This window comes from Erpetoichthys calabaricus, chromosome 8 (assembly GCF_900747795.2).
Source record: "Erpetoichthys calabaricus chromosome 8, fErpCal1.3, whole genome shotgun sequence".
Lineage (NCBI taxonomy): Eukaryota > Metazoa > Chordata > Cladistia > Polypteriformes > Polypteridae > Erpetoichthys > Erpetoichthys calabaricus.
Genome location: NC_041401.2, coordinates 183,245,128 through 183,271,075, shown reverse-complemented (window position 1 = coordinate 183,271,075; position 25,948 = coordinate 183,245,128). Strand labels below are relative to the sequence as shown.

Genomic DNA, 25,948 nt, shown 5'->3' with positions numbered 1-25,948 from the left:
ACACTTGTACAGTCAATAAAGAGCAACGTGGTAAGAAATGTACCAATTCCGTGTATCAAAAAAGTCACTTTTATTGTATAAGGTGTTTCTAACTTTATTTTTTTGGTTTGAACTGGCAGTTTTGCATACCTTTTCTTTCTTCTTCAGATTCCAAGAACAGCACAATGGAGCATTTAACTGTCTTCTGTTGATAAACTTGCAGGAGGAGATGGAACGGATTGAAAATGAGCAGAGCCTAGAGGAGCTGAAGGGTCTTCGGGAAGTTGTCTATGACCAGCTTCATCAGCAGGAAGAACTTGAAGAGGCAAGTCAGCACATGTTTAATTGAAGTGTCATCTGTGTGATACATTGGCACTTGACATGTTAGATGTTAACTGTTGTCATTGGAACAATTTTAAAATGTTTTAGTGTCAAATGTAGTGCTATGTTTCAGAAGGGCAAAGGTGGAAAGCAGTCTTTACATCCTAAATATGTGTATCTCTTACTGTACATTTGTATATATGTTGTTACTTGTGGACAGACAGTGAGAGAGAGCCAGCAACAATGGTTGGGGCAACAGCCAGGCTACCCCATTTAATATATGTGAATATACACACTGATTTTCAATTTTGTGATTGTGTCACTATTGCCTATTTCGTGTGTGTTTTACATTTTTTAAAAACTAAGGGGCTTCATTCGCCAACTCCAGTGTGCTATGCGCCAGCCATTTTGCGTCTCTGCTGCTTGCATATGTGGATTTCACTTTCACCAAACAACAAATCTTTTAATTCTCGCGGATAGGCCTCTTCATTGGGAAGAAACTCTACTTTCCCCTGAAGGCAACACGAATTAGACGATCTACAAGTCTCCGACTTAAACTTTAAATCCGAACAATATATTGATCTCTTTTTGCTGTTCCATTATTTCACCGAGTAATAATTTCCGTTTGTTTGCGCTAATGCGATCTTTACTATCATTTTTTGAGACTTTCGAATTTTAGTACTTCCATTATCTCTATCCTGATCTGCATGTGTATCGCGCCAATGTTTTTGAATTCTTTACGACGTTCTACTTTGTCATCTACTCTTTGTCTTTTATTTCCTTCCCTGGGCGTGGTTAAATCTCTTGGCACAAAGTCTCGTCTCGTGGGACGTGAAAGTATCTCTCTGAAAAAGTCACATCTCATTCCAGGCTAAAAAGTCTCGTCTCATCCCAGGATTTTTTTTATTATAATAGAGAGAAATGCAGTAATTGATTGCAATGCTAAAGCTGAATTTACATTATTACCAGAAAGCATTCTGTAATTATGAAAAAGTTGAAAAACTGTGTTTGAATATTGGCTAATGAATTTTAAACTGAGTATAATATCTTGACAAAATGCAATTACATTATCATTTTCATACTTACATAATATGAATAGACAAGTTAGTTTGTTATTTTATGCTTTTCTGGATATTGAGAGATTTTTAAAATGTGTTTGTTTAACGCTCAACATTATCTCACCCCACTGTACATATTATCCTCTTTCCTCTACAGGTTTTACTGACCCCCCTTTCGGAATCTCCAAGTACAGTAACTTCTAAACCTCTTCCAAATAGTGGTAGCATGGGAATGATCCAATACCTTCAGTCTTGGTTTCCAGGATGGGGAGGGTGGTATGGAGAATCCACAAATTCATCAGATTTTGATGGAGTAGAAAATCCTGAAAGTCTTACCTCAGAACATGAAACATGGAATCCTGAAGAACTACTAGGTAGGATTTCTGTCTTCACTTGTCCCTCACTGTGTCATCACAGTATACTCATCTTTTCTTTTATCATTTGGATAATTTTAGAAATGTTCCAATTTATGTTGAATTAAGGTTTATGTCAACACCGTACATTAGAGTTTGATTATATTGGAAGGCTCACATAGCTTACATGAAATTCGTACCGGTGCCCAATATGTCCATTGCCGGAAATTTCTCTTTTCTCATTACATTTTCATCCCATTTACCATCTCTTTAAGAGATAGGCCATCAAAGGACACAGTTTATTTTGTCTAGTGGCGCAGTATAGAAATGTTTAGTGCTGCTGCCTCATGTATTCAATATTCTTAGTTCGATTCTTGTGTCTGCTTATAGTCCATGTGGAGTTTGCACATTCTGCTTGTGCAATTTTCACTATTTTAATATGACAGCGATTATTATTGCAAGGTGGTCCTGCAATGGACTGATTTCCTGTTCAGGGCTGCTTTTTTGCACAGTGTCTGATTCAAGCAAGGAAGCCTCCAACCGACTCTTCAACTGAATTAAATGGGTCTGTTAATGTATGAATGTTTGTTTTTTTTCCAGTATAGGTGACAACAAATTTGCATTTGTTTTGTTCTGAACACAGCAAATCTTGCTACAGGTTTAAAGTTAATCCACCAATTCCAATTTCCAATAACTTATTTCCACAAATGCAGTTCAGAACAGAAGTGTAAAATAGCTGTATGTATTTTTTTTGTTTTGATTTTCAATTGAGAAAGAATATGCCATGCAAATTTAAATTGTTTAAAAGCGCATTAGACATAATATTCATTATTAACACCAGACATAAATTAGTCTGTTTGTATTTTACTTTGAAACCGTTATATTAAAGATCCACAAAACACATTTGATTAAACAGTATATAAAATACTTTGCTAATGAAGTAAAAACATGCTGTAATATACAGATGATGTCAAAAAAATTTCGACAGCAGATAGAACCAGAGATTAATATATTTTGCCAAAGGCAGAACTTGGCATATTTGAAGAAATAACAGTTATTAATAACATTTGTAGTAAAGCACAAAGCAAGAGCATAAAGAGTTAGGGCATTCCACCCTGTATACCTGAAAATGAGGAAAAATGAAAAACGTCTTTATAGACACGAGTTAAAAATGGAACTGGTTAATAAAAAACAGATGGCAAATATATAGCCAGGAGACAGGAACTGGAAGGGATGTTGGGTACCGGAGTCAGAACAGATGACATTAGAAGGCGGTTTCTTCTGATGATCTGCAGAGGGAAAAGAGGAGAAAGCATCAGAGGAGAGTGCCCATCTTGGCCCAGCTGAGAAACACACTTATTTGAGCCCATAATCTGTTTCCCATGCGTATGTGTGTGACATTGAACTGGCATATGTATGATAAGCAGTTTTGTTATGAAATGTTTACTGATTAATCTGTGCAAATATGATCATGTTAAAAAAAAAAGGTGTTGTACTTACTTAACATTAATATAAATATATTCTTATAAGCAAAGCTCTCACTCATTTTTATATGATTTTTTATATTTTTACGTATTCCAGGTACAGATGAACTTTTTGATGGTTTTCAGGATTCTCAGGCTCCAAACAGCTTCACTCGTAGAGACTGGCTTTTTGCCCAGCTCAGCTTCTTGCTGGAGAAGGGGCAAGTAACTTTGCTTGAACAAGATAAGAAGAGGAGCTCCATATCACAGGACACTGGTGTAATTCAACTTCAGTTTGCAGGTACTTACTATGTGTGCCATGAAATATTAGAATGATAACTACACAGTCTGCAACAACTTTCGGAAGACAAAAGTTTGCATTTTAATTTTTTGTACATTTTAATTTTCTTCTTTTGAAGAGTTTTGTAAGCAGTCCAATTTTCAAGTCTGATTTTCTCCATTTAATGTTCTACTGTGATATGTAGCGTTTAACCAAAAAGTATTAATTTTAGTCTAAGCCAAAATGTGCCAAATGCTAAAAATGTGTCAAAAGGAACAAAATGGAAATATTTTAATGGTGCTTTTAGCTGAAAGTGCATCTAAACAATAGATTGTGTTAATAGTTTGCAAGAATGGAATGTAAATTAATAATTTTGTTTGTGTACAATCAAAAAGGACAAGAATTTTGTTTTAATAGGTATAGTGATCCCCCGCCTATTGCGGAAGTTACTTTCCAGACCCATCAGCAATAGGTGAAAATCCGCGATATAGAAAGACCATATAAATAAAACATTTTTTTTAATAGTTTAAGCCTTAAAATACCCCTCCCACACGCTTTTAAACACATGTAAACTTATTAAAACACACCTTGTAAACACATATGATATGTGGATGTCGGGCTAAGGATATGAGTAACATCTGTCTATTATAAAACATTTTAACGTCACGCAAGACAAGGCAGTGAGACACAAGAACAGCTGCTGTACAGGCATTTAGATGATCGACTCTCAGAGTGACAAGCAGAACAGGCATCTTGGCAGAAGCAGCACAAAGCCAGTAGCTGATCTGTCCACTTCTGCTTAGCGTGCGTTCAGCTCCCCCCCCTTCACAACGCGAGTGGGAGAGACGCGAAGTGGCAGAAGCGTAGTGCGCCTCCCAGGGGTGTTGAGCAAAGCAATCGAGACCAGATCATCTCAGAGAGACACTTTGACGACACGCAAGACTAGACATTACAGCCTTAGGAAGCAAAACCCGTGAGACGGTGACTTTTGCACGTCACGCCCTACTTACAAACAATTTAAAACAAGTTCACTGACATCTAACCTAGCAGTTGTTGGAATGCTTTTGGCAGACAAACTTCAGGTGCTCCCAGCTCTTAAAACAACGACAAGCAGAACACACAGCTTGCCAGCAGATGATCCGAGCACTTCCCCTTAGCGTGCGTTCAGCCCTCACCCCCCCCCCCCCCTCCTTTTCCTTCTCCTTCAGAATGCGCAGAGCGACAAGCAGAACAGGCACTTTGGCGGAAGCAGCACAAAACCAGTAGCTGATCCGTCCACTTCTGCTTAGCATGCGTTCAGCTCCCCCCTTCACAAAGCGAGTGGCAGAGACGTGAAGTGGCAAAAGGACAGCTGCTGTACAGGCTTTTAAGGGATTGACGCAAAGCGTGACAAGCACAACACACAACTGGCCAGCAGCAGCAGCAAGACAGCAGCTGAACCGTTCGCATCTCTTTAGTATGCGTTCAGACACCCCCTTCACAATGCGAGCAGCGTTATAAGTGCCGCGAGAAAAAGATTTAACCACTCCCGGAGCAGGAAATAAAGGACAAATATTGTTTTTACAAAAGTTTTAAAGTAAAAATGAAAATAATGCATATGTAACAATTCCCACGAAAATAACAATCTCTTTAAATTGTATATCCGGTAAACCAAACCCAGGGGTGATCGAGCGAAGCCCCCTAGTAATAGTAATAATATTAATAAATCGTCGATGTAGCAGGGGCACGATAGCTGAACCGTGATATAGCGGGGGATTACTGTAGTCTGAAATTATTGCTAAATGTAACATGTTTAAGGGAGGTGGAGACTGAAGCAGCAACATCCAAACCCCTGGCCACCAGAGCAGACTGTTTGCTATGAGTAAACTGCTACAAGTAAACTAGGAACTCCCCAGTAAGTGAATGCAGATTAGCTGGAATGCAAACCTTTAGCCACTGTTACCCTCTAGGAATGGAAATGGGCTCCTCAGGAGTAGATGATACATTTCGAATGTGACTTTATACATATTTGTACTAAACTGTGGAGACTGAAACTAATTTTATTTTTTTGTCTTTTAGTAGAACTGGTAGTGTTTTTTTGAAAGTCTGACTTATGATTAACAGTTATCTCTATGTGGCTCTTTTAAATTTATTCTGTGCTCTGATCTTTAAAGAAAAAAGAATACATCCAGTGTAAATTGTTTTAATAATGGCTTGTACAATGTTTGTATGTTCACAGTTGGCTCGTTGCCCACTGACTAACCCACATGCAAACAGTACAGGAATGTAAAGCAATAGGCAGGGACCAATGCCACCTCCTGCCCACGACTTCCATTCTGAACAGCATCCTACCAGAAGCTTATACTGCGAAAGTAATGTACATGTATAGATTTTAATGACAAAATGGTGCACTGCTAATCCCTGTAATAATTATTTGACAAAGCCAAAACAAATAATCCCTTTTCAGACATTTGTTAGTAGTACTAGGGTGTTGTACCGTATTAGCCATTATGGATGTAATGGGAAGTCAACTGAAGTGACACCTTTTATTGGCTAACTAAAAAGATTACAGTAGGCAAGCTTTTGAGGCAACTCGGGCCTGAGTTGCCTCGAAAACTTGCATATTGTAACTTTTTAGTTAGCCAATAAAATGTGTCATTTTACTTGACTTCTCATTACAAACATTTGTTAAAATTTGAACGGATTACATGTTTATAACTTTTGACTCACCCAGACCAAAAATGAAACTGAGGCTTTGATTAGTCTGTAATATTAAACTCCCCATGGTATTAGATTACATTGTTTATGAAGATTAATATAATGCAATAAATTAGAAACGCATTATATCATCAACAATGCTGCACATTCTGTCTGTGACACACTATCATTAAGTACTTTCAGCCAACTAATTCTTCAGCAGCAGTGTGTTTATAAACGCTGCTGGGGCTCCTTTATTCCAACCAAAACACCCTCGCAGTTGACTGTGACTGCTCTTTTAATCTTCAGCCATGTCAGTGTTTTTTCTTTTTTGTTATTCTGCTGTGTATGTATGTATATACCTATTTATCTCGGAAAGTTACTAGATTTAGCCCTAGTTTTGGAAAATTCATCATACATTGTATTGTTGGGACAGTTTTCAAAACTGTACAGTTTTCACAAAAGTGCACTCCATCTTACACATTTTAAGTGCTTGTTGTGAAATTTTTTTATACATATATAATGAAGGGATTATGAGCTGTCATGCTTACTTCTGTCCCATCTAATTTTCTTTAATTGTCTTTTTAAGGAGTTCAAATTGGCATGAAGTCCCTGCCTCGAACAGATTCCTCTCTGCTGAGTATTCAGCTTGGCTGCCTTTACTTACGAGATTTGTTTACCCCAGGCACTGTCTTTCCTGTCCTTGTTTCTCCCAAACAGGTAAGAAGCTACACACATTATGCTTTTGAATTATTACCCTTTTTTCCTAGTGTTATGAAAAACACTTTTATGAAACAAAAGTAAAAACAAACAAACAAAAAAAACAAACACTAAAGTAATAAAACAAAATGCCAGATTCATCATTTTCTTATGGTATTGGTAATGAAAGATGTATGTCAGCCTCATTGTGTATTTCTACTACATTTTCAGCATGATGCCATACTGTCTTTGGCATTCGGTTCCACTGGAAGTATACAATAAGTATACTTGAGTGTTTCTTTTACAGTGGTTTTACTTTAGATTTTGATAAAGATTTAGTATACTGTCTCAAATTAATGGTGATTATGATATAAAGTTTTTTAAAACTGGCCCTGTAAACCATGACCAGCTTCAAAAGAGGCTTTGTCTACTGATCTTTCTTTCTCTGATGTCAGTCTTTGTTTTTCAGAAAAAAGGATCAGCAGGCTTCACTCAGCCTTTTGGTCAAAGCAGTGCTTCAAACTTACTTGATACAGGTAAAAAATAAAATTAGTTGCTTTTGACACCATACCAAGCTAAGTTACCAATCTTTTACAAATGATATGTAGTATGAATTAGAAAATAATTGTCATTGTCATTTATCAAATGACATTTGTAGCTACGATGTAGACATTTATAAGTGTGATCTACTCTCCATGTCTAATATTCAAAAAAAGTTAAAAGGTGAAAATTTAGTCAATTAATCCTTCATTAATAAGGCATCTAGGAAAATTATAGGAAAATAGTTCCTACTGTAAAAGGAATAGACTCAACAAACTTAAAAAGGTTTGGGGCAGCCACCCGTATATTATTCCTGGCTGCAAAAGATTCTTGTTGAATACAGAGATGTTCTCTATACCGAGTCCAAAACAGAACTGACGATGGTTTGTCAAGATGGCAGTTTTAAGGGATAGGACAGGAAGTGATGTAAGGGAACTGGAAGTGGTGTTCTTCATTAGTCAGAGTAGGCGCCGGAAGTGATATTCTTTTGGGCGCCGGAACTGGAAGTGACATCATCTGTTTTAAATCAGACAGGTTTTCCTGCGGCTGGTCTGTAGAGATAACAGGAGAAGGTTTAGTGCACCCCACCACCCCCTGGCCTGGCGTGGAATTACCTTTGCTTGGTCCATACAACGTCTTCCTAGTCGCATGTGTGTGACACTAGTAATATAAAGCGTGTACTTGTGTTTTACCAAGATAATTTAGTCTTCAACCTTTCATTGTTTTAGTTCTTTCTGAACTTTAAATAGACACATACACAATTTTCAGATAGCAATAAATCATTGTCGCTTCATTGTTTTAGTGACCATTGTTACTTGTTTTCAGTTTTTTAGGAATATATATTTCTGTACAGGAGTTGATTTTATTAATGATTATACTTCTTTTTTAAATTGTTACCAGCTCTTCTAAATACAAAATAATATGCTTATTTTGTATTTTCTTTTTTTTAAGGTTCTAGCCTAGAAGATCAACAGTTACCTGTGTTTGAAATGATTTATGAGAGGAATCCACATCGCAGCAGTTTTGAAAGGCGTTTAGAGGTCAAAACAAGTCCACTTAATATAATTTATAACCCACAGGCTATCAAGAAAATTGCTGACTTTTTCTACAAAGGCAGAGTTCACTCATCAGGTATCTATTTTTTATATTAAAATTTGTAACTTGCACTGCTAATGCAGTTTACATCATGCAGCTATGTTTATATTAAGGCTTAAATATATACCTTGTACTTAGATGGTTTTACTTGGATGGATAGATAGATAGATGTGAAATGTACTCTATAATATATAGATTTGGAAGGCACTATATAATATTTTGATGGATGAATGGATCTTTATTTGTCCCCAGAGGGAAATTTGTCTTTTTAAAGAATATTGAAGTATGTTTTATAGTGACCTTGTTTTTGTGGCACAGTTTTCAGCCAATTTGCTATTTTAATATTGTCAGGATTTGGATACCAGTCGCAGTTGGAGTCTAGGGTGGCTGAAGCAGCCAGAAGACAATATAACAAGCTAAAGATGCAGACCAAGGCAGAGATACGTCAAACAATTGATCAACTATTGGTGGGGGAATTCATTGTAAGTTGTTTTCTATTCTGATGTAAAGCATTTGTGTGAATAATGATAAAGGATTGCGCATGTATCTTTTAGTGTCGTCTACTGATATCCCTTCATTGTGTGTCTCTGAATTACCTTTTACAGTTTCTCGAATGGTGTCTATCAAATTGCAGTTGAAAAAAGTTTTTTCTGTTATTTCTATGGCTACTTTAACACCACAATAAATAAAACCGAACACCTGTCTTCTGTCTGATTTATACCTACATTTGCATGCAGCTTACCTTATCCTCATTTTTAAACTGGCAACACTAAGAAACAAATTGACATACAAAAATAAATCAAAGTCACTAAATCTGATATCATGTTTACACTAACAAGAGTTAAAAAATGTAAACATTTTTGTGAGAAAAGTTAATTATAATGGAGCTAGGACAGTGCATTTTTTGCCATGATGTGGATATAATCACTTAAACTACTGCTTGCGCTTGGTCAAGCCGGCCAAAAAGTGCCCCTTATTTGTGTTAGTTCCATCTGATTTTCCCAAAAGCAGAAACAAGCCCATCTAAAGTGAAATTTATCACGTAGTGTTCTTATATTTCCAGAAGACTGTATTTTCAATCACTTTTTTCATTGACTGTTTGGGTATAAACTGACGATGTAATTAGCTACATGAAACAGGGAATGTTGTCAATATATACTGTTGTCAGAGTACACACAAGTGTTAGTTGCATTTTAAGAATAGGAAGCATATTGAAATGTGCATACTTGGATGTCACACTTTGAGGCATCATATACAATAGGTTTAAAAAGGAGAAGAAAAAAAATCCAGAAACAGGAATAAGGTCAGATTTTAACTTATTTTATAATTATAGCCTCAATTAAGAGTCCAGAATATTCATCATAACCCTTTTCATTTCAAATGGGGCAATAGTTAAGCTAGATTTTTTAAATATATATAATTTTATAATATACTAGCAAAATACCCGCGCTTTGCAGCGGAGAAGTAGTGTGTTAAAGAGGTTATGTAAACATATATATACATATACATATATACATACAGTATATATACATATCTACATATACATATATATACATATACAAATTTACATATCTACATATATATAAACATATGTACATATATATACATATAAATATATACATATGTACATATATACACATATACAGTATATACATATGCACATATATATATATATATATATATATATATATATATATATATATATATATACATATACATATCTACATATATATTTATTCACGGCATTCGTAGTCTGAATCACAATCTGATTGTATGGGTGGTTACCTACCAGGTAACGCTTGTGGTTGGCCAGCAAGTCAGCTAACATCCGCCATGGTGCCTTCAGTTGTGAGAAGCAGATCATAGAATGGTTGAAAATAGTTTACTGTCAAATAATGCAAAGAGTACGCGACACGTGTTTCGCCCTAATTCTGGGCTCATCAGGCGTACACACTCACTGCACTCCCTTATGGGAATCGAACCTCGGACGTCAGCGCTAGAGGCGAAACCCCTAACATTGCGCCACAGCGTGTGGTTCATTTATTTGACAGCATGTAGATCGGGGTAATTACATTCACGGCATTCGTAGTCTGAATCACAATCTGATTGTATGGGTGGTTACCTACCAGGTAATGCTTGTGGTTGGCCAGCAAGTCAGCTAACATCCGCCACGGTGCCCTCAGTTGTGAGAAGCAGATCATAGAATGGTTGAAAATAGTTTACTGTCAAATAATGCAAAGAGTACGCGACACGTGTTTCACCCTAATTCTGGGCTCATCAGGCGTACACACTCACAGCATATAGCCAAATTCCCGCACTTCGCAGCGGTGAAGTATTGCTTTTAAATTTTAATTAAAAAGAAAAGAAAACCTTTTTAAATTGAGGGAAAATATACCAATAACAATTTGTTAAGGATCTGTTTTTTTGTGAAGCTGCCTTTACACAGCCTGTCCGCTGTTTTATAAACGAACGCCATATAAGGCCGTCCTTTCTCCTTGCTTAGCGGTTCTGTATTGTTTTATTGTTCGTTTATTACGATTGTTATAGTTATTGTGTAGGTATTTGAGACTCACTTTTCTGTTCAGGTACCCATTTCCTTTATGTAATCCGCGGATTCTCCGCTATTTTTAGTTCGTTTATTACGATTATAGTTATTTATTGATTCCCTTCTTTAGCTGACTGCCTGCTCATATAAGGCGCTCTGCTGTTTTTTTTGTGAAGCAGTCTTTACACAGCTTCTCCGCTCTTTTATAAACGGACGCCATATAAGGCCATCCTTTTTCCTTGCTTCGCCAAGGAAGCAGCCTTTTTATTTAATCCACGGGTTCTCCGCTGTTTTATTGTTCGTTTATTATGATTGTTATAGTTCTCTTTGTATACCACGTTGTCAGTTCAGCACTCTGGTTGTAATATGACCAAGTCGTGCAAGCTTACTGTTGAGAATGCAACGTATAGTTGTACAGGAGAAAAGCAATCTTGCCAAACTTAATTTAAACTTGCGGTTTACACCGTGCTTTGTTTCCGCCGTAGCTGCACTTATGAATATGCTTGTATGCGTCACTCGCTCGCTTCTTATTGTTTCGCTGCCCTCTCAATTGTGTAATGAGTGATCACATGTGCTGCGTTCAGTCAGTTCACGTGAGCCGCTCTCTTGTGTGATGTTGCGATGTCCACGGCTTTATTTAATGTTAGCTAAGACCCGGCATTTAAAAGTTTCTCGCTACAGCAATTTTAACTCTGTTACAAAGTGATCCAAAGTCTCGTTTATACCTTGTGTCTTCTCATTAAACTTGTATGTCGCGAATATGGTATTGCAAACGGCAGGTTACGTGATTACGTGGGAGGCGTGATGACGCGATACGCAACTCCGCCTCCCATGGCCAGCGAGCTGCAGTCCATTACAGTATATGGACAAAAAAAGAGGTTCCAGTTATGACCGTTACGCTTTGAATTTCGAAATGAAACCTGCCTAACTTTTGTAAGTAAGCTGTAAGGAATGAGCCTACCAAATTTCAGCCTTCCACCTACACGGGAAGTTGGAGAATTAGTGATGAGTGAGTCAGTCAGTCAGTCAGTGAGTGAGTGAGTGAGTGAGTGAGTGAGTGAGTCAGTGAGGGCTTTGCCTTTTATTAGTATAGATATATATATATAGTGAAACGTCAAGCAAAATGACAACTTTTATTGGCTAACTAAAAAGATTACAATATACAAGCTTTCGAGGTAACTCAGGCCCCTTCTTCATCTTGCCTGAAGAAGGGGCCTGGGTTGCCTTGAATGCTTGCATATTGTAATCTTTTTAGTTAGCCAATAAAAGGTGTTATTTTGCTTGACTTTTCACTACATTCATAATGGCTCACACGGTTCATATATATAATATATAGAAATAATATTTAATATGTATCATTTTTAAAAAATTTGAATGTCTTAAGTATTCACTTGAAAAGATCTGAAAATGAACACCTACTTCCCTCTACTTTGCCTAAATGCAAGGCCAGATTAAGAACCCCACATGCTCCTGGGTGACTTAGCTCTTTAACAGAGAGGTAATTGTACTTTTAAAAGTGCAGCACATGGGCACCAGAGAGTTTAAAGCAGCTCAGTAGCTGTCAATTTTGATATTTGTGCAAGACTCATTCACTTCATCAAACGTTGGATTTTGAGTTGAGCACTGTTTATATTTTTCTCTGAACTTTTTTCAGAGCAAACAATTATTTCTTTCAATAATACTGGGTGCTTCAGTTATTATTATATGCATTTTATTCAGCTGTTCATATTATTTATTTTCTTTGAAAATGTATTTCTCATCATTCTCCATTTAAAACAGCCACTATGCAAAATAATGGGTATTGTTGATAAAGTGTAGAAACATCTCTTATTTTACCAGTTTTTTTTTTTCCTTTTCATAGAAGAATAGTAAGCGGTGGACAATGAAGTTAGACATTTGTGCCCCTCAAGTGGTGGTCCCTGAAGATTTCACGTCAGAAGACCCTATATTAGTAGTGGTGGATCTTGGTCGGATACTACTTACTAACTCTGAAGGTGATCTCTCTTTTATAATTGGAGGAAGTTTTTATCTGAACAAATAAACCTCATTTAGAAATGCAGATGATGCCATCTTATTTGATTTAAAAGTAAAATAATAATAATAGCACATGCTAAAAAGAGTACCTGTGATATTATTGGTTGGTATTTTATTGTAGGTTTTTTGGGTTGGGGAGGCTTATAGCTAAAGACATCATCTCCTATGATAATTGTCTCCTGTAGTATTTTTTTATGTGAGTGCATACTGCAATTCATTCATTTGTTACACCTATAAAGGTGAGCATACATACTGTGTTTCCCTGAAAATAAGCCCTAGCATGATTTCAGGATGCTTGTAATATAAGCCCTAATCCGAAAATAAGCCCTAGTTACGATCCCGCGCAGGCGACTTTGGATGAGCGATAAATGCCTACTGCTACCATATGTACACAGATGAATGGGAAATAATACCAGTATTTTGACCCCCTGACAACATGAATACAAAAAGAAAGAGCTATTCTGTCGAGTACAAGAAAGGAATTGTGGAGGAGTCCCAGGACAAAAATCTTACTGCTTTCTGCAAAGAGAAGAAGTTGGATATCCGAATGCACTACGAGCAGGCTACATGGACAAGAGGTGCTCATTTAAGGAAGGCTTTTTTGCTAGACATGAGAGATTGGGGTAAATTGTTCTAAAGGAAATGGAGTCGCAAGAAATTAACTGCATTTGAATAAATGTAGATTTTTGATGGAGAATACTAGGGGGTTGTGCCCCCGGCTCGCTTTACTCACCCACCCCCGGGGCATGCTGCACGCTACCCATTTTCGTGTGTCTGCTGCACGCGTTGTGAAGGGGGTAGGGAGGAGGGTCTATCATCCGCTGTCATGCTGCGTGTCAATCATTTAAAAGCTTAGCCAGCAGCTGTCCTTTTGTCTCACTGCCTTGTCTTGCGGGTCGTTAAAGTGTCTCCGAGAAAATCAGGTATTGTCTCCTTTCAAGCCTTCCAAGATTTTTTTTTTTATATTAGAGAGAAATGTAGATTTTTGTTCATGGAAAAACAAGACATCCCCTAAAAATAAGCCCTAGCGCATCTTTTGGAGGAAAAATTAATATAAGACCCTGTCTAATTTTCGGGGAAACACGGTAGAACCTATAAAAAGTATTCAATCTTTTGGAAATCGTTAAATTTTATTGTTATATAACAGTTGATTTTATTTGCCTTTTTTGATTCTGATCAATTGGAAAAAACTATTTCATGTCAAGCTGAAGTAATAATAAAATATTAAAGCATTACCTCAGGGATGAATGCTGTTTAAAGGTGCATTATGTATGTACTGTAGGGTCCAATTCATTATAACCATGTATTTGGGGAAAAAAGGCCCACCAAATAGAGATGTGTATGTGAAACATCAAGTATTGTTCCCTGCTAGAGTTAGTATTTTAAACAGAAGAAAAGTTTACATTCAACTATAAATTGAACATGAGGAATACTCCAGTGGACATTTAACCATCAAAATGAGTTTGTACTACAGTAAATAGCACAATGCTCACTTCATGATAATAACATTATTTTGTAATCTGGATTTTTGTACTTTAAGAGCCCAAGTTTAATTCGAAGAGCACACCAACAGAAGAAGAGCTTAGTGATGAAGAGTTCCAAACTCCTCTGGCCACACCTCCTTCATCTCCACCACCTGAACCTGTGACAACAACAGGAATCCAAAGTAAAATCACTGATCTGTCTGATTTAACTGGAGCTGAGGGCGAACTACTATTTAAAAGGAAAATGTATGAGAAATATTCGTTGTCTTTTTTGGACCTTCAGATCATGATTGGGCGGCACAAAGAAGACTGGAAGCACCTGCATGAAAGTGACCTTGGACCAACACATGTTGTGGAAAAATTTAATGTTTTACTTCAGCTGGAGCAAAGGCTTTGCTATACTTCAAATCCAGAGCACCCTGGAGCAACTCTGTCTGGAACATTGCCTGACCTTAAAATGCATCTCAATGAACAAAAGATTTTGGCTTTACGTAGTTGCCTTTCAGCACTGGGTTCTGGAACAGAGAGTTCAGAGGACAAAGAGCAGAGTGAAAATTTGAATCTGTCCAAGTCTGCATCATTATTTCATGATAATTCTTTTAGTAAAGATGAAGATGGATCAAGCAGAAACCTAACCCAAAGTGTGATGACACTGGAACAACATACAAAAGAAGTTCTTGTGGAATCCCGTCTTCTTGTAGCAGAGTTTAAAGTGCACTATGTGCAGCTTGGTATAGAGAGTAAAGGCAGTTACATCTCTGTTCTAAAAGTCTTTGGCACTAACGCCCGTTTTGTTAAGAGGCCTTATGATGCTGAAGTGTCCCTTACAGTCCATGGCCTTTTGCTGGTAGATACCATGCAGACTTATGGCAAAGACTTTGAACTCTTGGTTGCTTCACACAAAAATCTCATATTTGATGTACCAACTGGCAGCCTTAAAGAAAGCCAGGCACAGTCTCCAAGTCTTGGGTCGGAAAATAGTGCTTCTCAGGCATGTCCTGGAGGATCATCCCTCAGTGAAGCTTTTCATTTGTCTTCAGATATCAAGGATGAGGAAGCACTTATTAGGCTGGAGTATCAATTTGTTAATTCTAACTGCCCGTCCATGGATCTTAATAGTTCTCTTCAGGTGACAAGCTTACAGGTCAATAACCTTGATCTCATTCTAAATCCTGAGACTTTGGTTGAGCTACTGAAGTTTCTTCAAAAGTCCTTTCCAAAAGACAAGGAAGATTCCAGCTGGTGGCCTGTATTCCAGCAGCAACTCCCAGAGATGGACAGAAATCACTTTACAGAGCAGGAAACATTTCAGTCTATTTACGATCAGAACACAGAGGTTGCAGTAGATATTCACAGACTTAATATCTTACTTCTGCGCACCATAAAAAAAGGACCTTCGGTAGGCTGGGAAAAGAAGGCAATCAAAATTGGTACAGCAAGTGTCAGTGACACAAAAGTGAATGTTTCTATGGGTAGTCATTTACAGATAAGGGGATCACTTGGATGTCTGCAACTTGTTGATTTGGCTCAAGAAAGTAGTCATGGCCAGTTTATTGTGAGAATTGGCAATGCTGAGGACGTCCACACTGCATCTGAAATTGATTTTCTAACTAATGCTGATGAAACAACTCTAGAAGCTCTTAAATTTCATCTTCTTGAGGAGTCGCAAAATCAGTGCTCTCTGCAGGTTCAGATGGCTTCTTTACACTACAACCATTCAGCCAGGTTCTTGAAGGAACTTAGTTTGTCTGTCAGCGAAATGGAAGATAACTTTCGCTCAATGCTTAAAACTGCAGCCAGCAAAGTTTCCACAGCGATCGTGTCAAAAACAGCAGAGTACACCAGCATGGTGTCACTCTTTGAGACACCCATTAAGCGGAGCCGAGGGGATGTTCTTTTTGTGGAAGAATTGGACACTGATGAGGGTGAAGATGGTGTGAGACTTGAGCCATCAAGGATTAAATTAATCTTAAATGTCAATATTGAGTCCCCTGTAGTGTCGATTCCTAGAAAACCAGGTAGTTCAGAACTGCTGGTGGGACATTTAGGCAGCATTTCAATACAGAACTTTGTGACAGGACTGAGTGCCACTGAAACAGAAAAGCTTCAAGTGGAGGTGAAAAATATTCATGTCTACTCCCTGAATACAAGCCATATTGACCTGAACAAGATCTCCCCAGCAGATGTGAGGATAACTAAACAAGATAGTCGCTTGAGCCAAAGGCAGGCTATCTTCAGCCAGAAGGACCTCTTTGAGTCTGTTCTACAGACATTAGGTGAGTAGAAGTGTGAAACTTGGATGAAGGACATAATATTATATATTGTATGGTTAAATTGTGGACACAGCAATGTCTTATCTATTTATAATAATACTAGATAATACTCAGTCATGCAAAGAAAACAACATTTAAATGAATTACTCTGAAGCAGATTTTAATAAAAATGCTTATGTTTCACATTTGTTGATTGACTGTCTCAAAAGGAATGTGTTTATATTATAACTAACTAGTATGTTGAAGAGCAAACAGCAACCAGGTTTATTTTTCTTCATATAAAGTATTAGATTTCAGAAAATCGTGATTTCAAACATATATCAATGACAGTCCCAGGGATTTTTACTGTATGATATTTACAAAGTAAGGAATGACTGGAAATTGTCCCCATTGTAAGTCTTGGTGACAAATCAGTTCAGAGGCTGAATTGTGATCCATTTTTACTGAAAAGTTAGTTTTTATAATGAAAATGTAAAAATGAGTCAAAACAAAACATAATGCAAAAAAAAAAAAAACACTTAACACAATTTAGAGTAAGCACAAAACCTTGTGCATGTATCTGTACTGTGGCATTTATATTGCCCATTATGTGCAATCCTTTGTGAAAAATCTAGAATTGGCACCCATGTATATGTCAGAACTAACTATAGCAGGTGGTGATTAAGGTGAACATATCTTGATTTGGACCCCTCTAGCTCTGGAGGTGAAATATCCACAAGCTCTTCAAAAGCAGTGGGTACGCCAACAAATGGCAGAAACAGTAAAGCTAATAACATTTTAACAAGCAGGGGAACCTTTTCATTGTTTTCGTAAGTGTCCACTAAATTAAAAACTTGTCTCCGTAGCAGATTTTCATGATGGGAAAAGCAACCCAGTAACTAAATAAAACCTCTTTCCTTGTTCCATGGCAAATTTTTTAACAGTCACAAAAGTAATATAACATATGGAACAGTGTTACATTATATTTCATTTCATCTGCTTTGTATATGTATGTAATTTAATATTATTTATTGTATCAGTATGCTGCTGCTGAAGAATGTGAATTTCCCATTGGGATTAATAAAGTATCTATCTATCTATCTATCTATCTATCTATCTATCTATCTATCTATCTATCTATCTATCTATCTATCTATCTATCTATCTATCTATCTATCTATCTATCTATCTATCTATCTATCTATCTATCTATCTATCTATCTATCTATCTATCTATCTATCTATCTATCTATCTATCTATCTATCTATCTATCTATCTATCTATCTATCTATCTATCTATCTATCTATCTATCTATCTATCTATCTATCTATCTATCTATCTATCTATCTATCTATCTATCTATCTATCTATCTATCTATCTATCTATCTATCTATCTATCTATCTATCTATCTATCTATCTATCTATCTATCTATCTATCTATCTATCTATCTATCTATCTATCTATCTATCTATCTATCTATCTATCTATCTATCTATCTATCTATCTATCGTCTAAACTGTAGACTCCTGCTTTCATTAGAAGATGAATATAGTATGTATCATTCTTGCCTATGGTATTTTGCGTTCTACTGAAGGTTACCAGTTTTGTACCCACTTCAGATTAATTTGAACAAGTCAATGACTCTCTCTGTTATCCAATTTTAAAATAAAAAGTACCATATATACTTGCGTATTAGTCAGGTCTTGAAACCTGAAAAATCAATCATAAAATCAGACCCGACTTATACGCCCGTTTAAAAATACAACACTTAAATCTTCTTGCCTCCTCCAATCTCGCACCAGTTTCTCAGACACATCGAATTATATTACAGCAGCACAGTTACCAATTTGTTTCGCCATTTCAATGACTTTAAATTTAAAACCAGTTTCATATTTTCTTCTAATTGAACGCTCCATCGTAGATAAGGGATGCTCTTACGATAAAGGTGTATGAGGGTGTGAGATACAAAAAATACAAAACAGTGCAAACGTCATTTCAGAATAGTATTACTGTGTGGTCATGTAGGCGTGCAATACATAGGAAAAAAAAAAGGCAGTGTGCTCCGTGGTTACTATCTCAGGTGGGCTTTAGCATATCATAATCTCTTGGACCAATAGCGTGAGTTTCTGCATTCGACTTATACGACCGACATTATAAAATACCGGAAATCATACTGCAAAATCAAGCCCTGACTTATATGCGGGAGAACTTAAACGCGAGTATATACGTTAATGTCAACAGGTGTAATGTTTCCAGATAATTTAAGTCCTCTAGGGTATGGCGTCTGCCAAAAACAAACAATAATAAAAATATTAAATGTTAATAATAATAAACAGTAGTCTAATAAAAGCATTAACATAGGAAAATATTAAAACAAATGTGTGAAGTCCGTGCAAAATGTGTTCTCTAAGCCATTCACAGCTTTGTAAAGTAGAGTTCATATTGTTAATATATTGTGGTTTCAATGCAGAGACGGCAAAAGCAGAAGCTGTGTTAAACAAATCTCAGTTAAAAGTAAAACGTATTCTGCCATTAATAATTTCTTTAGAAATAATAGTAAGCCCCCTTATCAGATGACTGTATTAGACCTGTCAGTCTAAAAGTAGTGAAAAATCCTTTTAAAAACACATTTATAATTGAGTTAAACAGCAATAATTAATGGTGGATGTTTACCATTCCATATGAATTTTTCAGCAAATAAACAATTGCATACTGCGAGGTGTACAGTATTTCATAACATTGACAAATATGTACAAGGTACCTAGCAGCAAGTTAAAACGGCACCCTATTGACCTTCAGATTTGAACAATTTTTTAACACTGTGAGTATTAATTAACATGCTACTGTATATTAGGCTCTGTAGCCTTTTTATCATTTTTCTTGTGTTTATTTTTCTCTCTGTCTCCCAGCATTTCACATTTTGAAAGACAACACCATCGTGTTCAACTTGGAGAAGGTCCGACTCAGTGACAGAGCTGACCTGTCATACCTTCCAACAGAACAATCCTTTTGCAGTTCTAGCCTTCTACGAATAGAGGGCAGGTTTGTTAACCCTGTGCAGGTATTTATTTTGCCGTATCTACACTGTTCATGCCACGAGTGTCAAAACAGATGAAGGCTGCCCCTGTAGTTGCTTATAATATACATTTCATAGTCTCTGTTATCTATTCCTGGAATATAGATATTGACAAAATCAATTAATAAAGTACTTCCACTTTGATCGTTACCTTGCCCTTTTTCATGTGACTGGATGTAGATCAGATGCCTTATTTTTATGATTGTGCAAATGGCTAATTTCTCAAATGACAGGTTTCAAGTCGCATGTTTTTGGGAGTATATAGTGTGTAGCAGGGGTGCAGAATATGCACTTACAGTGGGCACTAGCCTTTTAAATGTAACAAAAGACTAGGGCTACTGTATTATCAGGAGCAGTGGGTAGTGTTGCCGAGGGGTACCACTTAAAGGGTAGGGATGTAGATTGTCATTTTCTGTTTAGAGCACAAGAAGAAGCATGAGAGAGAATTTGAGGTAGGGGTTCAAAACTGTGGAGTGGAGGATGCAGGCAAGCTGTTGCCTTTCAGTTAAGACATACATTGAGTTATTAAGATCAGTCAGGCCAGACAAGCCTTCGCTGTTTTAATTGTCACAGGTTGGATAACTCATAACTCTCTGATGTTTTTACGTAATGCAAATTCCTTGAACATTTTATTTGGTAGCTTATATGCAAAATCAATGTTGGTGCTTTTAACTGAGAGCCATGCCATCACCGACTCAGTTCTTTTAATCATCTCAGCAACAAAGAGCACACGGTTCAGTAGCATTTATTTGAAATGCTTTGTTATATTAATTTAAATAAACAGATGTAGTTCTTTCATGCTTTATCTTAAGCTCAAGTAAAAGTATGGAGACAGAGAAAGAGAGAGATAGACAGATTGAACGAATGAACAAACAAATTTCATTTTCCCCAAGGTGGAAATATGGGTTTTCACAGAAGCTCTTTAAATCAATAAATAGATAAATACTGTACATATACACATACCAAAATATATACACACACACACTATGGTCTGAACACACACCCTAATGACTACACAAGGAAGAAAAAAAAATGAAAGAAAAGAAAACTTATGACTTCAGTCACAGTCACAGTGAAGAATTATGCAGACATATTGCTGTTGGTATAAAGGAGCTCCTGTAGCGTTTCTTGACACACTTTTGCTGAATAATTCATTGGAGGAAAGTCATCAGTGTTAGTGTGTCCGAAACTGAATGTGCAGCATTGTTCATAATGGCACTCCATTTTGTTTTTATTCTATCCTGTGCTACTACCACCAGGGCGTCTAGAGAGTGCCCCATAACTGAGCTTGCCTTTTTACTTAGCTTGTTATCTTAGTGAGCCTCTCTTGAAGTCATGTTACCAGCCTAACACACTAGTTTTGCTTCAATTGCTACTTTAATATGTTCATCAGCATCACTAAAGCTCGTTCATTTTGTTTCAAGTGTCACTTCTTCTCCCTAGGTTTTCTTCTGTCTTTTGAGTTTCATCATTCAATACCATATTAATACATTTTAATATCCTTTAATGAAGCAACTTCCTTATTAGAAGGGAAAATAAAACGGTTAAGGTAGCGTGTACAAAAGTTTGGAAGCCCTATCAGCCAGTATTAAGTTAACACCCTTTTTGTGAAAAATGTGTACTTTCCAAATGGTTCTTGTAGTTTGCCAAAAGTCTTACATTAAGAATTTCTCCATACTTGTCCTTGCAGAACCCTACTATCTGCATGCAAAGAATGCCTAACACGATTTCTCATTGTATATTTGAGATGCCCCTTTGCTGACTTTAATTATTTTTAAGTCTATGATGGTCACACTAAACCCTTTTCTTTCTGTTAGTACTTCATGGTTGATTTTTAATAATCGTCTTTCTTTAAATAACCTGGATTTGTTGACACTTCTATAAACCACAAATTTCATGCGACACTGACTGTCACACATTCCCACCGCCTCCACAGTGTAGGAGAACCACCATTGTGCATAGTAATTAGCAAGGTGTTTCTTCTAAAACTTCAGCATTTTTTAGTGTACCTAAGTCTCATTTTTCATACTTTAAATAATGACTTACATGATGTGATCATCCATACACATCATGTTTTGTAAACAATGCTGCACTGTGGAACACTATGCTGATCCCAGCTAAACCTTCCTACTTATCCTTTGTAGTGATATATTTTGTTTTTGTATATCTGATAAATTTATGAGCAGTTCTATCACTTTATTCTGGATCTTCCAAATCTTGACTTGAGTTTACCAGTTCCCTTTAACTTGCATTGTTTCTGACAGTAGAAATTCAAAAATGGACATGTTTTGATATTTCTTTAAGCCTCTCCCTTGTTTGGAATAGCCAGTCACCTTTATTTAAACATCCTTAATTAGCTGTTTGTTGACAAAGGTTAGATACCACTGAGAGCTCTAAAATGTTTTCCCCTCATAAAATTTAGGGTGAAACACAAGGCCCTCAGACCGAATCTGGCCCGTAGAACTTAAAGCAGTCTACTTCATCAATATTCACACCATGTTACATGCAACCTGTGAATACAGTTTCTGTATTTCTGTTTTCTCAAATACTCCCTTTAATGTGTGTTTCATGTACAGATTGTATTCATACTTTTTACTTTTATAAAGCTGATTTTCAGAACATTGAAAATGTAGATTTGAATGTAGATACAGTGCATCCAGAAAGTATTCACAGCGCATCACTTTTTCCACATTTTGTTATGTTACAGCTTTATTCCAAAATGGATTAAATTCATTTTTTTCCTCAGAATTCTACACACAACACCCCATAATGACAATGTGAAAAAAGTTTACTTGAGATTTTTGTAAATTTATTAAAAATAAAAAAACTGAGAAAGAACATGTACATAAGTATTCACAGCCTTTGCCATGAAGCTCCAAATTGAGCTCAGGTGCATCCTGTTTCCCCTGATCATCCTTGAGATGTTTCTGCAGCTTAATTGGAGTCCAGCTTGTGGTAAATTCAGTTGACTGGACATGATTTGGAAAGGCACACACCTGTCTATAGAAGGTCCCACAGTTGACAGTTCATGTCAGAGCACAAACCAAGCATGAAGTCAAAGGAATTGTCTGTAGACCTCCGAGACAGGATTGTCTCAAGACAGAAATCTGGGGAAGGTTACAGAAAAATTTCTGCTGCTTTGAAGGTTCCAATGAGCACAGTGGCCTCCATCATCCGTAAGTGGAAAAAGTTCAAAACCACCAGGACTCTTCCTAGAGCTGGCCAGCCACCTAAACTGAACAATTGGGGGAGAAGGACCTTAGTCAGGGAGGTGACCAAGAACCCGATGGTCACTCTGTCAGAGTTCCAGAGGTTCTCTGTGGAGAGAGGAGAACCTTCCAGAAGAACAACCATCTCTGCAGCAATCCACCAATCAGGCCTGTATGGCAGAGTGGCCAGACGGAAGCCACTCCTTAGTAAAAGGCACATGGCAGCACGCCTGGAGTATGCCAAAAGGCACCTGAAGGACTCTCAGACCGTGAGAAAGAAAATTCTCTGGTCTGATGAGACAAAGATTGAACTGTTTGGTGTGAATGCCAGGCGTCACGTTTGGAGGAAACCAGGCACCGCTCATCACCAGGCCAATACCATCCCTACAGTGAAGCATGGTGGTGGCAGCATCATGCTGTGGGGATGTTTTTCAGCGGCAGGAACTGGGAGACTAGTCCGGATAAAGGGAAAGATGACTGCAGCAATGTTCAGAGACATCCTGGATGAAAACCTGCTCCAGAGCGCTCTTGACCTCAGACTGGGGCGAAGGTTCATCTTTCAGCAGGGCAGCGACTCTAAGCACACAGCCAAGATATCAAAGGAGTGGCTTCAGGACAACTCTGTGAATGTCCTTGGGTGGCCCAGCCAGAGCCCAGACTTGAATCCGATTGAACATCTCTGGAGAGATCTTGAAATGGCTGTGCCATAAAAAGTGATGCGCTGTGAATGCTTTCCGAATGCACTGTATGGCAGTGATTGTCCATATCCTTTTTCCATTGTTGTCATCTTAATTTAGGTATAATTTATTAATAAATTAATGTATTGGTGGTATATCTTTATTTATGTAAATGTTAAATGTGTTGAATTTTACTCAGTTCCATTTTAAGATCTTTGAGTGCAAGAGCCCATCTTCTCAGAAGAATGCCATCAATTGAAATTGATGTAGTGCAAGTCTTGTATTGTGAAGGTTAAAAAGTATTTTAATTATTGCCCACTTTTCTTCATTGCTTAGGTTTTTCTGGCAAAGGCAGTATATGAGCAAGTTTTGCAGACTATGGATAACCTCACATTTATTGAAGAACAACGTATAACTCCTTCAGAGCCTCCAGTTCCTCCTCCGCCCACGCCATCCTCCAAATCATCATCTTACTTCAGTCCTTCAATGGGCATATTTAGGCATAATATTTCATCTGAAAACCTCTATTCTTCCTTTTCAACCTCGTTTATAAACCCTAACCATCATCAGCCTATCTCCCCATTAAAGGAGCCTGACACCTTCACCCAGGTCCATGCCAACTTCAAGGTTTCTGAGCTTCAGGTACAACTGAGTACAGATCTCAGTCAGGGCTCACAAGGGCTTGTGAGTCTGTGCTTCCAGGATCTGGAAGGAGAGTTTTCTAAAGACCACCCTCATACTTTGGCAATTCAGTTGACATTACAGTCACTCCTCATGGAAGATCTCCTGGAGAAAAATCCTGATTCAAAATTTAAACATCTCATGGTGTCAAGAGGTGCACCAAAACCCTCCACCTTCTCACCAAAAGAGTATTTATCCCAGTCCTGTCCTGCTTCTTCCAATGCTCAGATTCCTGATATGCCTCGCTCCCTTCCAGCACAAATTGAAGAAACCCAAAATGTCTTCCAACTTTATCAAAGACATTCTTCTACTACTCAAGGTGTGCCAGGAAAATTTAAAAAGGAGTCAGCTTGCCCAAGTACTCCACCACCTTCTCCAACACATAACTCCAGCACCTTCACTTCTCCCTCAGACTTTGACGAGTCTCTTGTACACATCAATGTTCTTCTTGTGGACAAGCACCATCCTGAATTTGAGAGCCGATATGAAAGAATTGGCCGCTCTGTGGATGTAGATTTCAATTGCCTTGATGTCCTTATTACTCTACAGACCTGGGTAGTTATTCTTGATTTCTTTGGAATTGGTTCCACCGCCAGTAACCATGGTTTGAAAACAACTCCTACATCACCTTACCCTGTCCCAGATCAGTTTCAGCTTGACCATGCTGTAGGCTTGGTGGAAGATAATTTCTTCAGTGAGGAAGCTCTACTTGATAAGGTCAATACAAAACTTGACCTCAAGGTACTTTTCTGTTTTTTATGAGACTTTAAAAAATGATCATAATGTTCTTCCTAGCTTAATCAAGTTCTTATCTTTCCTTTGTTTTTAAGTTTAATTTGGTTAGTCATTGATTTTTGCATACATTTTAGTCTTTCATTAATTTATGTTTGTAGTCCTTGGTTTCATCGTCACTAATCATCTTTATACTTTTTTCCAGGTTCATTCCCTTTCTCTTGTGCTTAGTAAGAAGTCCAATGAACTGGCTAAGGCAAATGTATCCAAACTGACTACTTATCTGAAAATGTTTGGTAAGTAAGCATCTAAATAGCCTTGCCTCCTGTTAGACTCATAAACATTATGAGGATTTGATTTTGATAAAATTAATGCTGTATGTAGGACAGTTATGCCTGAACTGGTAATGTGAAAACTGATAGCAACTTTAAAGTCGAGGGAGTCCTTACTCTCACTTAGATATTTTTATCGTTACCAATTTTTTTTTTTAATTTAATTATGTTATCAGAAATGAAAAAGAAATATTGTAAGGCTTGATGTATCAAATCTTAATATACTGAAACAACTAATACCGTGTTTCCCCGAAAATAAGGCTGGGTCTTATATCAATTTTTGCTCCAAAAGATACACTAGGGCTTATTTTCAGGGGATATCTTATATTTATTCATGTACAACAATATACATTTATCCAAATACAGTTATGTCATCTTCTTCTGGAATATCGTCATAACTCTCCACTTTCAAATCCTGAATTTCAGCATGAATTTCTTGCTACTTTTGCAGATCAAT

At 37.2% G+C, this 25,948-nt stretch overlaps 2 protein-coding genes across 4 annotated transcripts in view; one reads left to right on the top strand and one right to left on the bottom strand.

Moving 5' to 3' along the window:
• Positions 1–25,948, bottom strand: part of c8h2orf76 (chromosome 8 C2orf76 homolog) — a 331,828-nt gene that overhangs the window by 90,258 nt on the left and 215,622 nt on the right. The window lies entirely within an intron of this gene.
• The window catches only part of vps13d (vacuolar protein sorting 13 homolog D), a 187,744-nt gene that overhangs the window by 28,594 nt on the left and 133,202 nt on the right, over positions 1–25,948 (top strand). For 2 of the 3 annotated variants that reach the window (XM_028807955.2, XM_051930739.1), the window contains exons 1-11: positions 1,517–1,732; positions 3,293–3,475; positions 6,720–6,850; positions 7,299–7,365; positions 8,321–8,500; positions 8,816–8,946; positions 12,871–13,003; positions 14,584–16,803; positions 19,694–19,845; positions 24,083–25,168; positions 25,365–25,455. In XM_028807955.2, coding sequence (XP_028663788.2) covers positions 1,585–1,732; positions 3,293–3,475; positions 6,720–6,850; positions 7,299–7,365; positions 8,321–8,500; positions 8,816–8,946; positions 12,871–13,003; positions 14,584–16,803; positions 19,694–19,845; positions 24,083–25,168; positions 25,365–25,455 — 4,522 coding nt within the window. In that variant the 5' untranslated portion in view covers positions 1,517–1,584. Of the gene's footprint in view, positions 1–202; positions 305–1,515; positions 1,733–3,292; positions 3,476–6,719; positions 6,851–7,298; positions 7,366–8,320; positions 8,501–8,815; positions 8,947–12,870; positions 13,004–14,583; positions 16,804–19,693; positions 19,846–24,082; positions 25,169–25,364; positions 25,456–25,948 lie in introns of those variants that run through there. The other variant, XM_028807954.2, reaches the window with a different exon arrangement.